The sequence below is a fragment of the Lissotriton helveticus genome, chromosome 10 (assembly GCF_964261635.1).
Source record: "Lissotriton helveticus chromosome 10, aLisHel1.1, whole genome shotgun sequence".
NCBI lineage: Eukaryota > Metazoa > Chordata > Amphibia > Caudata > Salamandridae > Lissotriton > Lissotriton helveticus.
Genome location: NC_136071.1, coordinates 862,851,611 through 862,869,195, shown reverse-complemented (window position 1 = coordinate 862,869,195; position 17,585 = coordinate 862,851,611). Strand labels below are relative to the sequence as shown.

The following is a 17,585-nucleotide window of genomic DNA, read 5'->3' as shown; positions in this document are numbered from 1 at the left end:
CCGCCAGAGCAAAAACAAATATAAAAAAAACATTTGCTGCGAAATCATGAGAATTGGAGGCAAACAAATTAACAAAAGCAGTGAGCCAGGTCCCTGGGGCTTATTTTAATATATACTATAGGAAAGGGGTGCATGAATCCTCCCTCCTCATTCCCGCTATGGGACCGCCACCTCTCCGGAGCCAGGTGATGGATAAAACATGACGAGGGGCCGCCCACTCCATAGGCCTTTTATGGCCTTGCGAGCCACCACCTCCCTGGGGCTTAATTCAAAAAAGTAAGAAGGGGGGGCGTGTGGACCCCCTCCTTAGCTATAAATGATCCCAGGGACAACAACCTAACTGGGGTGAAGAAATTTGAAGAGAGGGGGAGGGGGCTGTGCAGCCCCCCTTCTGGGTTATACCATGACCTGGGGACCACTATCTCCCCACGTCATTCACAAATTCCTTCACACGGGGTGGTGGTGTTCCCCAGGGCCAAATATGGCCTGGGAGGTGGGTCTCCTGGTCTCACTTCTCCCTCTTCAAATTCCTTCATCCCGGGCAGGTGATGGTACCAGGGCAATTTATAACTAAAGAGGTGGATCTGCCCAACCCCTCAAATCCGCTTCATACTAGGTGAGGTCTAGAAAAATAAATGAATAAGATGAATGAGGAAATGAACTTTTGAAGAAAAAAAAATCCTTTCATCTTGTTCTTTCAAAGAAGGAGGTGAAACCCACACTTCTCAGGCTGTTTGAAGTAGACTAATCCAAGATGCGGATTAATTAAGTAACATAAATTCCCTGAGAAACCAAATCCTCATTCAGCATCTAAAAAGATCATGATTAGCTTTTTCTTTTCACATGAAATCCTGAATTAATATGGTGAAAGGAATTCTCCGTGATTTAAAATTGGCAATTCCTCTCCCTTCTAATCTATAAAGAGGTACTACAAAAGCATGACCTCCTCTTTTATAAATATTTCAAACCTTCCATCTTTGACACACTTAGCTAGGGACCACACATGTTTACTTAATGCGTTCTCGTTATTGTTTTTGAACAATAATTTTTGATCTTGTCCTTCCATAAGGTGTTAAGTGTAGTTTCAATGAAAAGTAAATGAAGAGTTTCCAGCTGAATTGTAAAACTGTCTAACTAAGTTACATTTTACAGCAGATGTGCCCATAGACGGCTATGAGAATCCAAGCTTTGAGAATGACGAAAAACCTGTTCAAAATGGGACTGCTAAGAAGAGTAAAAAAAAAAAGTAGGTTTCCCTTTTGTCACAATTTTCAGCTACAGTGTTTGCAATATTTTGCACAGCCTTATTGTCTGCTTTTCGTTTTAGAGATAAAACTGCCAAGCAAGCAGCTGCGCCGAAGGCAATGGTCGGATTGATGGAGCTGGTAGGTATATGCACTGGGATTCTCTTACAGTTTGTCTTCTTGAAATTATGCATATTTTCAATCCCATCTGTGTATTTTGTATGTCATATCAATGTGTCAGTTGAAAAGAAATGTTCTATAGGTTATGACTAACAATTAATCAGTAATCCTACTGTTATGTTATTCAATATATGCATAGGGCACGTCTCGGTGCTCGAGGTAGCATAGAGTAAGCAGCTGCTAATTAAAAAAAAAAACTTTTAAGCTGTTTCAGTGTGCATTGAATTGCCTGAGAACAGGTCTCTGGGTGCAGGTTCTGTGATCCAGATGTTTTGAGGGGATTAAAAACACTGATCAATAAATCTACGGTATTGAGATGCACATGAGAGAAGGAACGCATCCTGCAATAAAATGTTATTAGCAATCTGTTACACCTGTCATCTTTAGGGTGGTCTTCCCCAAACCTGTGCACTTCCAGGGACTGCATTGAATTCACCCCCATTTTAAAGGCACAAATGAGTATAAGTAATGGGGCTCTGATCCTACCAAGACAGTACACTACTAGACCTGTGAAGAACTCTGCCAGGAGTAAAGACTGCTGTGCCACTTTGCCTGACTGCTGCTCTGAAGGAACTGCTTTCTGCTTTGCTGAGCTGCCCTGCTGCCTGCTGATCTCTTTCCTGCTGAGGATAAGGGCTGGGCCCATTTCACTTGAACCCAGAGTGACCCCAAGGGATTTGCTGGCTTGCCACCTATTATAAAGTCTCAAGGCCATCAGAAGCTTCCTTCAACTCTGCAACAGCACCTGGACTCTGCTATCTGTGAGTCCTACTCTGCCAAGGGGTGCCAATCCAGGCCTGGGCCCTTGAAAGGGAATTTCTGCTGTCCAGAACAGTCAAAATCGAAGCAGTGACAACTTTGTGCCTATCGGAACCAACGCATTATCCTTCGGTGCCGATCGACAACATCATCTCGATGGACTGTGTGTGCTCAACAGACAGCTCAGCTTGATGATGGAACAGTGCCTGCATTGTAAAACAGTTTGTTGGTGAAGTCTTAATCAACTGCGCGGATCAGCATCAACTCTTCGCCTTCATCCACGGATCAAAGAAAATGCGGCGCCTCCTCGATTCCTTGCATCAAGTCTTCACAGGATTTTTGCTCCGTCCAAGGTACTTTGTCAGTGGGACCTGCATGAGTTCTGTAGTCAGTCTGCCCTCCATTGCATTTGGCCTGAACTTTGGATTCACCCCAGTCTAGTGCGACGTCTAGTAACTCTTTAACGCTATAAATTTCTAAGCACTAGTTTTGGTGTATTCTTTAAAAATTCATAACTCCGATTCGACTTATTGTATTGTGGTCTCGTTTTACTTATAGAAATATTCTTTGGTTTTCTAAACCTGGGTGGTGTATTTTTGGTGGAGTTTTCATTGCGTTTAACGGGTGTGTATGTCTGTGTGTGTGTGTGTGTTGCACAAATACTTTACACATTACCTCATTCGATAAGCATGACTGCTCTGTGGCAAGCAACAAGAGGGGGAGCACAGGTTATCTTTTAGTGTGTATCTAGCTTACCCTGACTAGGATTGTTGTCCCTTCTTGGAAAGGGTGCATACCTCTGCCAACTAGAGACCCAATTTCTAACACAGTCATTCTTCAAAATGAAATCTGCTGCAACATCTTTTATGAATTAAATCCAAAATGTACAAATATGAATGCCACATGGTTTGTCTGTGTATATTGTGCCTCTGTATCTGTATTAATAAAAATGCAAAGAAACATGTAACAAAACCTTCATCGAGGCAGTGGAGGCTGACCCTGCACCAGGGTCTGGTAGCTGACACTGATGGGAGAGCAAAGGGACATGGTTCTAAAGACATTGGTTCTAAAGTCATCCGAAGCTACTGTGTTTTGTCGAAGAATATAGGATACCTCTGGGTGTCCTCTTTGTTTTTCCCTGCTCCTGTGACATTCCTGAAGTGTCTGAGCGACTCCATTGGACCTGACTCTCCACCCATCTAGACATTGTTTCACAGAATTCTCACAAACCTAATCCTTAAATAGATAACTATTGAGTGTGGATCACAGAAATAGAACAAAGCTTTTAATAGGCATTGCGCACTCAAAGGAATATTTTGATTATCGGCACATCTTCAGGTCACCCATACACCTCCACCAGCATACATTTTTTTTTTAAAACAAGAGACCTATAAAGATCCTTCAAGGCATTGTCAAGTGCGCCTGATATTGGAGAAATTTGACAAAGGGCAAAGACAAACAAAATAAAGCTCCATTAGCCAGTTTTGTGGCTATTTCCACATGATTAAAAGTGTGCACGAGTAAAGTTTTGGACAGTGCAATATTCCTGGAAATATGCAACTGCCTTAGATTTCCAAAAATACTACAGACATTCTTGCAAACGCCCACAAATTAGAAGTGCCTTTCATGCTTAGGAGTGAGCGCTTCCTTTTTTTTAAACTGTGACCTCTCCCTAAATGTAACTAGAAAGGAAGTTTTTCATCTGAACATCTGTGCAGAGATTTGCTAATTGTAAATAGGGCATGTTGCTAGGTGAGCATTGCTTGTTCCGCCGCTTCCTGCTTTGGGGTCCTGCATTATTGTTTACACCAAATTAAGCACGGGCAGGAGCCAATCGGCAGGAGTAGATTTTCAACTTTCAGAGCAAGGCTTTGTAAAGCAGGAACACTGTCTGCAAATGTAGTTTATGGGAATTGTGAAAATCTGAAACACTGGAGGTGGGCGTCAGAGTGCAGGAATTATAAATAAAAAAAGCTGTCTAGTGTTCTAGGCATTCATTAGTTATAACTAGATTTATGTGAAATGCATAACTTCTTTTCATTGTTTTTCATTGCAGTTTACCTTTGCTGATGGGCTTGATAAATTTTTGGTGATCCTAAGCCTGCTCTGTGCCCTTGCCAATGGTGTTGGATTGCCACTTATGATCATTGTCTTTGGTGAAATGACGGACAGCTTTGTCAAGAGTGGTCAGTCAAATGCAACTGCAGGTAAATATATATTTACAAATACTGTTCTGCACAGTAAGTGAGTCAATTTAAACTGCAACCTCAGATTTGTGTATTCAAACGGATCACATTTCAATAAGTGTCCACCACTCCTAGTTCACTTTGATTAGCAGTCTATAGTAATTCAGTATATTGTACTGGAAAAAGTGGGCATCTTCTCAACTTGGAACAATATGTATCGTACCTAAAGGTATTTGCAAAAAAAAGAATGCCTGTCCTATCTGTTGGCATCTTTCTATAACGTGAACGTAGCTCAAAGGTAATGGAGAACTGTACTTGGTCAAAGACCAGCAGAAAATCAATGCATTATGATGCAGCGTTCTTTAAGGCATTGAACAAAATATCGGACACATGCCCCAGGTATGGAATGAACAATGATTTTGATACTCAAAATAATCAAAAGTAGAATTTGAGCTTGAGGCAACAATGAAAACAGAAAGTTGACCCAAAATGATTCCCCTTGAAGCTTTATTATAATTTTCTTCATGGTTCACAAATTGTTCTTTTTTTTCTCTTTACAGCTAACATGTCAATGCTATCCAATTCCACTTGCTTTCAGATTCCTGGTTTTAATATAGAAACTGAAATGACCAGGTGAGGGGAAAATCATTGTGCATTGTTGTAACACTTATTCCTGGCTAAGTGAATATAAATATAATATTTGCATTTATTGATGACATCATTGCAACACTCACTATGGGCTCCATCCTGGCAACTCCTGGTGTCTATTTTTTTTCATTAGTATTAGCTAGTGGGTCATAGATTGTCTAGGAAATCCTTTATCTTTGAAAAGGGAATTTAGGGCATTCTGACTGCCAATAAAAACAAAGTAAACGCTGATGGTACAAAATTGTTATTGTGGAGTAAGTTCCTCATTTAGCTATTTTAAGGATTTTTTCTTCCACAGGCAAAGGCATATATTAAGGATTTATATTCTGAACAACTTGATTATATTACTGATTTCCATCTTATTTAAGCTTTCAATATGGCACGCAGAATCAGGGTTGTTTGGTCTTGCAAAACAAGATTTTACATGGAAAGAATGTCCCAAGAAGGGGAACTCCTCGAATTTTTGAGTGACCAGTGCACAACATTAAAAGACACATGAAACTGTAGCTTTAATTTCTGGATATATCATATGTAATCAAAAGATGCATCTCTTTCATCAAATTGACATTCTCGCTGCAACAGTGAAAATCTAATAACCAGTCTGAGAGTTCTCCATTCCCTTGGATGAAATATGTTTAATTTGCTTCCCCTGCCCTCTCCCTCCGCTTCTTAATACATGTATACGTCTTTGGCTAAATAGATTCATGTTCCCCTGACGAGTAAGCAAAATGGGAGGAAGGGGGAGATATGTGAAGGCCAAAGAGGCAAAGAGAACGGTAAAACAAGGTCATTGAAGTAGAAGCAGATGGTAGGTACACAGTGACTTGCTTTAGATGAGTTAGATAGGTGAGGATATGAGAGTTAAACGTTAAAGAGGGAAAGGTGAGTTAGCAAGGAATAAAGATACAGAGGTTTAATGGTGTGGTAGAGATTAGGAGAACAGGAGACAGAACAGATGAAATGTAGGGATAGGGTACACAGAGGGTTGAGGTAGTGAGAGAAAAGTAGAGATGGACAAGACTGAGACAACTTTGAGGTAGGGAAAGTGGCAAAATGAGTCATGGGGTATAGAACGACAGACCCCAAACATTTATCAATCAGTACTTTGGCTCGCAAATATGCTGTTTAAAATGCCACACTAGCATGAGGGGTATCTTGAAAGCCAACGGCCCATATTAAACCTGTGAGTGGTCTCAACTGAACTAAAAGTGGTGTAGAATTACCACTGCAGGCCCACATTGAAAGACTTGAGCTATTGAACCGAAGGAATTTTGAATTTCGACATGATAGAGATTGCTCTAATTTACATTTACAACAAACTGTTTTGAGCTAGTACTCAGGGGCAGCTGGCTTTGTACATGTATTACTTAGTTTGTCATCTGACTTTGATGCCATGTACCATCAGGCCATTGGTTAAATGAGTGGAAACTCTATTGGGCCTGATGGAAGTGGGAAATGGCTGGGTTATTTTACAAATGAAAATGGGGAACCTCTTTTCCCAGTCTCTCTGTTGTAATGTCTACAGGGCAATCAACCCATCTCACTCTAATAGGAGCATTTATCGGAGTTCTAGGGGCCCCTATCTTTGCTTTTAAAGGCTTTCCAATGAAAACCAGCTGGTAGTACAGCATGAGAAAAGAGAAGGTGTGGGATGGATCCAGTGCAATTTTGCTTGCATGATATGTTAGTAATTGAGCATCTAGTTGGCTGATGTATCCACCCTGTCCTCGATGAGTAAAGTATTTGTGCACCACTGCCGCCGCAGCCGCCACCACCACTGCTGTCGCAGCCGATCACGTCAAAAGGCAAAGAGTTGGTTCTGATCAGCACAAAGTCGTCACTTCATTGATTCTGATGCAAAAACAGCTACAGAACCCACTTCTGCGTCCCAGGACTGGATTGACGCCTCAGACAGGGGAGGACTTTAGTGGGCAGAGTCCAGCAACAGAGTTTGCAGAAAGTATTTGATGGCCCTGAGACTTCAAAAAATAGTGGGCAAGCCAGCAAACCCTTGGAGTTACTCTGGGTTCAAGTGAGATGGGTGCACTCCTTGTCATCAGCAGGGCAGCTCAGCAAAGCAGAGAAGCATTTCCTTCAGAGCAGTCAGTCAATCAGAGTGGCAATCCTTGTATCACAACAGTCTTTACTCCTGGCAGAGTTCTTGACTGGTCCAGGAGTGTACTGACTTGGTAGGGTCAGAGCCCCAGTTCTTATACCCAAATGTGCCTTTTAAGTGGAATTGACTTCAAAGCAGGCCCTTGAAGTGCACAGGTCTCCTTTCATCCTAGCCCTGTCTGCAAGAATATATCTGTAACGGTTAATCAACCCTTTGTGTGGGACACAGGACACTACCTATTCAGGTGTCTGCTGCTCCTCCCTCTTACTGCCCAGGAAGAACTATTTGAATGTAGATTACTGCAGATGAGTTCTGTCACACCCACCCTTCCTGTGTTTGTGGCTGTCTAGATGGAATGCACAAAGTGTAGCTGGCACCCATCCCAATAGTGTGTTGGAGACAGGCTGCAAGGCACACAGAGGAGCAAGACCAGAAATGTCCACTTTATAAAAGTGGCAATTCTAAAACAGCAATGTTGACCCCAGCTTCACCAATGAAATGGAATTTATCATTACCGTTCCACAGATGTGAAACTTGATGCAGCTACTCCTTTCTAGTGAGGAATTACATCCTAAAAGTGTTTTGAGGAATTCTCAATGCTAACCTATAAGAGGAGTAACCCTCACAGTAGTGAAAAACAAATTTAACTGTTTGTCACTACCACAACATATAAAACATAGCAGTACATGTCCTAACTTTTATTTACACAGCACCCTGCACATAGGGCTACCTAGGTCCTACCTTAGGGGTGACGTATGTGTAGTAAAAGGGAAGTCTTGACAAGTGGTTTTAAATGGAAAGTTGAAGTGGCAGTAAACTGCTCACACAGTCCCTGCAATTGTAGGCCTAAGGCAGGTTTGAAAGGCTACTTGTATGAGTGGGGCAATCAGTGCTGCAGGCCCACTAGTAGCATTTAGATTACAGGCCCTGAGATTTGGTATACCACTTTACAAGGGACATATAAGTAAACAAAGTATGTCAATTGGGCATACACCAATATCACCATGTTTAGGGGAGAAGCATATGCACTTTAGCACTAGGTAGTAGTGGCAAAGTGTTCAGAGTCCTAAAACCAACAAAAATAAGGTCATAGAAAGGGGAGGAGGCAGGCCAAACATTTAGGGTGAACCTTCAAAGAGGGCCATTTTCCAACAGTGCTTCTGTTAGAAACCTCAACATCTTTGATAATTCTGTGAAATTGAAAGCTGATAACAGGTGCTATGCCACTCACATTGCAGGCTGTAAAGAACCTGGTGGTTTAAAGCAATAATTGTCTCACAATGAAAAAAGAGGGTTCGGTGGTCATAGAATACTAAGAAAAATTCCTTGACAATGCAAAGTAAGCACATTCTTTGGTAACCTCCCTGAGAGGTAGCTATCTGAGAGCAATTATCTTGGCAGAACTTAACGTGTCAAATGATATCTATGTGAGTGTGATGGTACAGCAGCAAACCGCAGGGGCCTCTTTACGATGGACAATAGGAACTTACTTCACCATGACTGGCTATGCTGCAATGCTTGCTTGAAAAGGATATGATTGATGTGCAAGTGCTGTAGTTGGCTTTTTGGAACCGGGTTAATTTTATCCAAGAAAGACACAAGTGCACTGTACAAAAGGCACTCCACAAGAAGCAAGAAATCTCAATTTGGAGGACAAGCCCTAGTGCAGAAAGTAAGACTTAGAACAACCACCTTTAGACTATCAACTGTACCCCAAATGAATCTTGAGGAATATTAGATTATTGGAATGAGAAATGAAAAGATAACACTCCGCATGGAGGATGCTAAAAAACTGGCGAAAAAGCTAATGAGTATATCAAAAAACCTCAATTTGATTTCTGTGAAGAGCATTTCTATGTCTCCTGAGTAAAATGTAATTTCTCTCACTTGAAATTTGCTAATAGGTTATAGCTGTGCTATATTGTTGGTTTTGAACCTGAGCATATTAAAAAACAATACTTTGTTTTAATCAACAGATACGCGTATTACTTCATTGGCATTGGATTTGCTGTGCTTGTATTAAGTTTTTTTCAAGTATCGTCAATTTTGGTGGCTGCAACCAGACAGACGGCAAGAATCCGGCAAAAGTTCTTCTATGCCGTCCTTCATCAGGACATGTCTTGGTTTGACACTAATCAGATTGGTACTCTGAACACTAGATTAACAGAGTAAGTAGGTATATCTTGATAGATATTGACTCAGTACATTTCTATGGATTCAAGTTAGCATTCATGTTACTGAAGTATATAATTTCTAGTTGAATTGACAATCCTTTCACTGTTGTAATGTGATGTTGGTTAAATCTTCAATATAACTTATTATATCATAGAAGTTGCAGCATTCACACACCATGAACTGTATTGTTGCTCAAATTGGCATAGTATTGCAAGAGAAGATATTGACAATGGGGGCAGTTTTCATGTTTGGTGGTACAAATAGAAAATCTTGGGCAAAAGCCAGTGGAAGTTTCGAATGAAATTAGTAGAATAATTCTAGACATTTTGTACTGAGACCACATAGTCATCATAGAGGCAACCATGCAGGGTATAGTGCTTAATGGATTTCCAACTTGATTCCTAGACAATGTGCTATGTTGGTCAGATTGGTTGCAGGAGACAATGCTGTTGTTCACAATAACACTATAGACCTATCTGATCTAAAACAAGGCTTTGAGTTTTGAATTCATTCCTAGAGTGCAGCTCGAGTATAAGCCACAATATCTGGTACTGTTGCTTGAGGTGAATGTGTCTGAAGAAAAAAATTGAAGGAGGATAAGCAAGTAAAGAAGGCCCAATAACAAACGATGTCTCAGCTCATCTACTTTCAAATCTCATCCCTCCTATAGTAGTCTTGGAGCAAAAAAGTTACCTCTACGGTCACAAGAGAGGTACTTAGATAGGTATGTCAGCTGTTGAGGAGGTGATTGCAAAACATCCTGAGCAGGTCCCATTATCAGCAAAGTAGTTGTTGAACAGTCAAGCCATAGGAAGTGTGCTTGGTTGGCAATATCAAAGGCAACTGTCTAGTAAATTAGGACAAGAACATATGCTGTAGTAACTGAGTCATCAATGTTATAATCATGTCAGTTAGTAAACTGATAATGTGAAGGAAATAGAAAATGTTATTTAGTTTTTGAACAACTTCACCTCAACATATGTCCAACCATTCTGCCATTGTTCTAATTCTAGATTCTAATCACTCCTTGAGTTGCAGCTCCGTTACGAATTTGACCATAATGAAATCATTGTTTATAAAGGTTACTCTGCACATTTAGTGCATACTAAGTTTCATTAGCGGAGGCACTAATGTGTAGAAGGAGGTCATTCCATGTTTTGAGTGCGATGTAGTAGAAGGCTAGGCCTCACATTCTGCTTTTGCGGATGCAGGGGTATGTGCGAGATAGAGTGAGGCTGAGCACAGGTGTCTGGTAGCTTGGTGGAAGTGAAGGCAGCTGTTGTGTTATGCTGGATCTAAGTTGCACAGTACCAGGTATGCGTGTGTGATGAGTTCAAATTGGCAGCATTTGTGTATCAGCAGCCAGTAGCGTTCGGAGACATTGTGTGATGTGAATGTGACATGGGAGGTCTAGGTGGAGTCTTGCTGCAGCCTTCTGGATGGTTTGACATCAATGGAGTAGGTGGTTGGAGACTCCAGCGTAGAGTGCATTGCCATAGTCTACTCTGCTTGTGATGAGGGCTTGAGTGATGGTCCTGGGAATTCATTTGAAGATTTTTTTGAGGATGTGTAGTATTTGGAAGTAAGAGGAGCTGACTGCGTTTATCTGTGCTGCCATGCTGAGTATGCTGTCTAAAATGATTCCCGGATCTCTTACATGGTTAGTAGCTGTTGGTGTGAGACCAAGCTCTGACAGCCACCAAGAGGAGTTCCAGGGGGAATCCCCGTTTCTGAAGATCAGAACTTATGTCTTGTTGGAGTTGAGTTTTAGGCAGTCGTTTTCCATCAACACTCCTACATGGATTATGCATTTGGTTACATTGGTACTGGTGATGGTGGATTCCTTGGACATTGATAGGATGGGCTTGGTGTCATCGGCGTAGGAAATGATGGAGGTAGCATGTTCTCTGATGACATCGGTGAGTAGTGTCATGTAAATGTTGAACAGGGTTGAGTTGAGTGATAAACCTTGGAGAACACCGCAGATCAAGTCCTTGGGATCTGATGTGTTCTTCCTGCGAGGAAGGAGCATATCCATTTGAGGGCTGGTCCTTAGATGCCTTTTTCGTGTAGTCTTTTGACGTGGCTGGAGTGAAATATTGTGATGAACAAAGCAGATGGGTCCAGCAGTTTGAGGGTAGTGGTTTCTCCTTGGTCTAGCAAGGTGTGGACCTCATCTGTTGCAGCATTGAGTGCTCCTTCCGGGCTATGGGTGCTTAAAAAAACAGACTGGGTGTCAGTAAGTATGTTGTGGAGTTCCCTTTTTTTTTGCAGAAAGGGATTAGATATGTTCTTTCACAGAATTATTTTATGAAATTATTATTTTTGTAAATGAATATATCAACATTTTTGGCAATGTAATTCTCAACAGCTTTAAAACAGAGCTGTCCTTGTCATATTGATACTTTTTGTACACAAAAGCACATTTTATTTCTTTTGTGATCTACAAATAGACATTTGATAGTGGTGGGATTCCAACCTGCAATATTTAGGTACTTTGCCCCCAACTACTATCCTAGGGGCTGCCAGAAAAATCGCCCTGGCAGCCGTATTTTGGATCACCTGCAGATGAGCAATTAGGTAGCTAGGAAGCACCAGGTACAGAGAGTTAGCCTAGTTCAGGCGCGAGGTAACCAAGGCCTGGACAATGTTTTTTCGGTGAGGAACAGATAGCAGAGGCAAAAAGTTATGCACCATTCTTAAAATCCTGAAACAAGTCCCAGCTTTCCTGAAATAATCAGACTCCGGAGAAGTTTTAAACACCTTATCTATGCAAGTTTTTCTGAGTCAGCAGCCACAATACAGTGACCATAAATTTTACAAGTAAGAAAATAACCAATAGGACGTAAAGTTTGCAAGAAATTATAGTAACACCTTTAGACATTGGTACCTGGGAAGGGTGAAAAAGGGAAATAGTACAAGGACATACCACATGGATTATATTTACCTAGAATGGTGCGAGGACCAATCCTGGCCACGGGCTGGGGCACAGAAAAGGGATCCTGACTAATCAGGTGCCAACGGGACAGAACAGGTGCAGATCAGGAAAGGTGACCTCCGCTAAGTGCAACGCCAGCGTCACACCCCTCTCTAGCAATCGGGTACCCCAGCTGGGTAATCAATACTTCTCCCTCAGCACACCCCGATTCTTCTGACAGAGTGCTTCGCCAGCACCTCTGCTCTCGATTCTCCTTCAGCATATGTTGGGTCTGTGACAAGTCTGACAAATTAACTAACTAAGCCTACCTTAGTTATACTATTTTCTGGGCAATGTAACACCCTTAAATGTTTTAAATTCTATGTGTTCCCTTCATTTGTTTGGTCAGAAAGATGAGGAGAGGTCATCACACCATACTAAGATGAGGTCATTTTCATTGACTTCTCTTAAATTAATCAAGTTCCCGCCCATAATTTATTTTCCCATGCACTTTTATTCCACCCAGCAATATTGGTTTCAAATCATATACAATGTATTTGTTACAGTTCATATTTCTTCCTCTACTGAGGTCAAATGGTCAGTTTCCCAGGAACATCGTGGGTAAGATGAGTATTGGCAGCCATTCAATGACAGTGACTTCAGAGATTTCTGGGATCATCTGCTCAGTCGCACCCTTTTCAATGTGGAGTTTTATGTCACCCTTAGGCCCAAATGCGAGCTAATAACAAAGTCAAAGAAAAACATATTAGAATCCCAAAATAAATGAATGCACTGTATAACACTTATCTCTGCTCGAACCCCATTACTTTATTTTAACTATAAGATTAATCGTTAAGCAGAACAAGCAAAGTTTAGTTGAAGCAGTAGCAGGTGCTTTAATGTGTGAGACATGAAGAGGCCATCTTGGCACTAGTGCGCAGATTCAAGAAATTCCCACCAGAAGCGAAAGACTTCACATCACGTAGATGTGGCAGACGCATGCGCAAAAGAGTTCCCGCGTATTCTCCGGGCATTTTAGAACACTCGGGTTACTGTTAGTAAAAGCACATATGCAAGCTTCCCCATCTTGCTAATAATGTTGTGTAATGCAAATATTAGTAAACAAAACATATTGATTAACCCTATCGCTGCTGCCATCGGCCGTTGCGCGAGCTACCCCCCTGGTGCTGCACACGTCCAACGGCCGACGCGGCCGCACCTGTTTCTTCGAACGTTCAGCACTGGCGCTGAACGTTCGAAGCAGTAAACGGGTTAATTACTTACATGTTATTTTGAGAGGACTGAGTCCAAGCAAGTTTCTGTACATATGAAACCTTGCTCCATCAATCCCCTCTTTGATGGTATTCATACCATCTTTAATTTCAGAACCAGATGCCAACTTTAGCACTCTCCCAATTTCTTTAGGACTTCTATTATCCCGTTTCTTTTGAAATCCTTTCATTCTTTTATAAATGTCTCCCTTCAACTCTTCCATTTGAGTCTCATCAAATTTTCGCATCTTTCTTTTCTCATTTACTGCATACCACTTTCTGTTTCTGCAAGATTTGCACGAAATCATTATTATCAAAACTATTAGTAATATCCCCACTATTGACATCAGTACTTTACCTAAAATGCTTTTACCTACATTAAAAAGCCAACTACCTACTGATGAGAGACCATCAGTTAGTCTCTTCCATGCACAATCAACCTCCAGTGCTTTCAATTCTTCTTCCAAATGAGTAATATTTCTGACATACCTTCCAATTTAAACACTTTTATCAGGTATGTAAGTGCAACAATGTTGCGCCTTCAACATTATACAGTCTCTGCCCTCTTTTGCCAATAATATATCAAGAGCAAGTCGATTTTGTAAAACCATTGATCTGATCTCAACTATTTCAGTATTAATCAATAAGAATCCTTTAGCAGTGTCAGTCGATAAGCGATCCACTACTGTAGATAATTTACAAATTCTGAGTGTTCAGAATTGCTCCCACTGATGGTATCAATGCACTATATATATTCCCCACAATTTCTGAAAAACAAGCTTTTATGTTGTGTTAGTACATGATCCTTTTTTATTGCTTCCAGTGATTCCTTTTACATGGTATACCTTCGCGAATACTATTCCGAAATAGCAACTCCCATACCAATGATCAGGCAGCTTAAAATAGCTTTATTCCCACAAATATAATAGACTCCGGGAAATACTGGATCAGTTGCCCTTTTAGTCCCCAACCACCAATTATCAGGAAATTGTGTTCACATTCACTGGAACCGATGAATTCATTGTTATACTCCGTTTTCAATCTATGACGACAGATTTTCCCCTTCTTTTCAAAGTCCAGAGACATAGCAGCATGAGTTCCGCCAGTTGCCATAAATTCTTCCCTTTTAGCCCATTTGGTAATCTGGGGTTTCGGTTCAGTGGCCTTTCTGTGGAAATCATGTCTCCTTTTCTCCACTAAATTCAAAAATATTTTCTCTTCTTCATGTAATCTATAAGCTAAATTGTCTTTGTGTGCTTCAGCTATATCTATTGTTTTCATTGTTAGAAAATATTCACCCATAAACTGTGAATCTCTACTACTAAGGACAGGATTCATCTTTCTGTGTATAGGAATTTCAGAAAAAATTACATCCAAATTAGAATAATAATACTGTAATTTTCCAGTTCTATAAAACAAACTAGTCATATACTACATGAAATACCATATGTCAGTGGTAAGTGGTGGTAAGTAACTCCTTCTGCTACTGATGTCGGTAACTTCATACAGACGTAGCAATCACTAATTTGCAATCACTAATTTGCATTGTCTCTACATAGTGCACTAATAGGTTAGCAAATACATTTAAATCTGTCTCATTACTATTTCTACTGTGGTGTAATTCAATCTCATCTGGTGCTTCTAAGTCTACTCTGTCTTGTTTATGGTTAGCTACCTTTCCATGTATACTAGTGTCATTCTGTTTAGCAGCCATCAAATAAGGTATTGCTATTGTCAGTCCTAGCCATACCATAAGCACTATCAATACTCTACATATGCATATTCTACAGCATGTCTTTATACAAATTCTTTACGAGTTTCCAGTAACTTTAGCATCAGCCATTTTGACTAAGGAAACTTAGCCCCTCTTTGTTAACTTTACACAGGAATATAACTGTGAATTTATCTCAAGTTGGTCTCACTTCTTCGACAAATTGATCAGCAAATAATTCTTCATCACTTTCATCACTGCTCTCCAGATTCTCAAATTCTTCGAGAATCACATAAGTCAATTCAGGACCCTTGAATTTATTGTTCAGTCTTTTCAAGCATGGACTTCTTCTTTGATTACTTGTCGATGGTTCAGTTTGACTTGTTACTTCATCCACTGGTTCCGGTTCTTTATTTATTGTGACTAGGCGATATTAGTCTTTTAACAAAACCAGGCCAAGTATCCCCTTTTCTGAGTCTTTTAGCTGGCACTGTGCTTTCAGATTCTTCAAATGTTCTTTTGTTTTCTTTGAGTTGTGGCACAATTTGATTTTCGTCATCTTCAGGTATCCTCTCTATCTGACCTTGTCCAGGTCTTATTACTATTGACGTTTCTGCCTGGATGGGTTCTTCTATACTAGTCTGACCTTGTTCAGGATTCTGTTTTGTTGGGCCTGGAGTTTTTTCTTCTTCCTGAACACGTTTTTCTATACCTATCTGGTCCTGCTCAGGTCTTAAAATTTCTTGATTGTTTTCGCCCCTGGGCATTTTTTCTAATGCCTGTCTGTCCCTCCTCAGACACAGGAGTTCTGATGGGTGTTTCGTCGGTCTGAGTATGTTGCTCTCTCCTTATCTGGTCCTCCTCAAGATTACTATTAGCTTTGATTTCGGTAATCTGAGTGTGTTCTTCTATTCCTGTCCCATCCTCACTATCACTCTGACTATCTTAATACATTTGGCTTCTGGTTCTTATTCTTATTTCAGGTATGTCGACTACTGGAATCCATTCATCCTGACTGGTGCTCGGTTGTTCTTTGTCAACTACTTCAGGATCAACTTTTTGAGACCCTACAGCTGCGCAACCTTCAGCCTCTACTTCGTCAGGTTCTGTTACCCTTTTTGTATGACTGGCATGGATCCACTTTGGAATTCCCTTGCACTTTACAGCTGTGGTGGTAACCAATATTAATTGTCGTGGTTCTCCCCACCTTGGTGCTTGGCAAGATTCCCGGGTGTGATCTTTTATCACTACCCAATCTCCAGGGTTCAAATCATGTGCTGGAGTTAATAGTCTGTCCACAGCGTCTTCCCCAACCTGGTGAGAGACAGAACGCACTTGGTCAGCCAACTCTTTGCAGTACTCCAACACTAAATCACCAGATATAGTTAACAGATTGTGTCCTGGCACACATGCTTGCCTCATTGCCCTTCCCATTCGTATTTCATGGGGATTCAAGCCTGTTTTCTTGTCTGGAATGCTTCTGAGTCCCAGCAGGACAAAAGGTAAAGCATCAGGCCATTCCAATTGGGTAGATTCACACATCTTTCCCAATATTGCTTTGATTGTGCCATTTAGTTGTTCAACCACTCCAGGAGCCTCTGGGCGATATGCACAGTGCAGTTTTTGCTCAATTTTGAATGCTTCACAACTCAGTCGAATTATTTCATTATTCAAATGAGACCCTCAGTCTGATTCAATCATTACTGGAAAACCGAACCGAGGAATAAGCTCTCTTAAAAAGAGTTTGGCTACAGTTAAGCTGTTATTCCTCATATGCTTCTGCCCATTTGGAAAATAAGCAGACGATGACAAGAACCTATTTTAATCCTCGACAAGCAGGACAATGAATGAAATCAAGTTGTAGTCTGATAAATGGGCCTTCTGCCTTTTCCAATTTTCCCAGGGCAAACCACAGTTTTCCTACCAGGATTAATTCGCTGACTAATTAAGCATCTCTGGCAAAGACTCTCTGCTATGTTTTCTGAACCTCGCATTAAACCAATCCTGTCTGAACAACCTTATCATTGCATCTCTGCCTATTTGTGAGTCCCCATGGTACATCCTGGCCATTGGTGCAAGCATACAATCAGGTAGTACTGGTCTCCCATCTAGGTAAACTGTCACACCATCTTCTGGTCTTATTGACATCCTATTTTCTCGCATTCTTCTTTTTCTTTAGGTTCTGCTTCATTTTGCAAATCCCTTTGCATCCATAGCTGGCCAAAGTTATGCACAGCCCCCTAACCATACTGGCTATCAGTGTAAATGGTTACTCTCCAATTTTTCCCAAGTTTGCACGCTTTTATTAAAGCAATCAATTTGGCTACTTGTGCAGACTTGACTCCTGGTAAATAAGATGCTTTGACTATACCAGATAA

General features: G+C 40.9%; 1 protein-coding gene across 2 annotated transcripts in view; it reads left to right on the top strand.

The window, feature by feature from the left end:
- Positions 1-17,585, top strand: part of LOC144784600 (ATP-dependent translocase ABCB1-like) — a 223,057-nt gene that overhangs the window by 69,410 nt on the left and 136,062 nt on the right. The window contains exons 3-7 of one of the 2 annotated variants that reach the window (XM_078663506.1): positions 1,156-1,246; positions 1,328-1,385; positions 4,240-4,390; positions 4,930-5,002; positions 9,110-9,301. In XM_078663506.1, the coding sequence (XP_078519632.1) occupies positions 1,156-1,246; positions 1,328-1,385; positions 4,240-4,390; positions 4,930-5,002; positions 9,110-9,301 (565 nt within the window). Of the gene's footprint in view, positions 1-1,152; positions 1,247-1,327; positions 1,386-4,239; positions 4,391-4,929; positions 5,003-9,109; positions 9,302-17,585 lie in introns of both variants that reach the window. The other variant, XM_078663505.1, reaches the window with a different exon arrangement.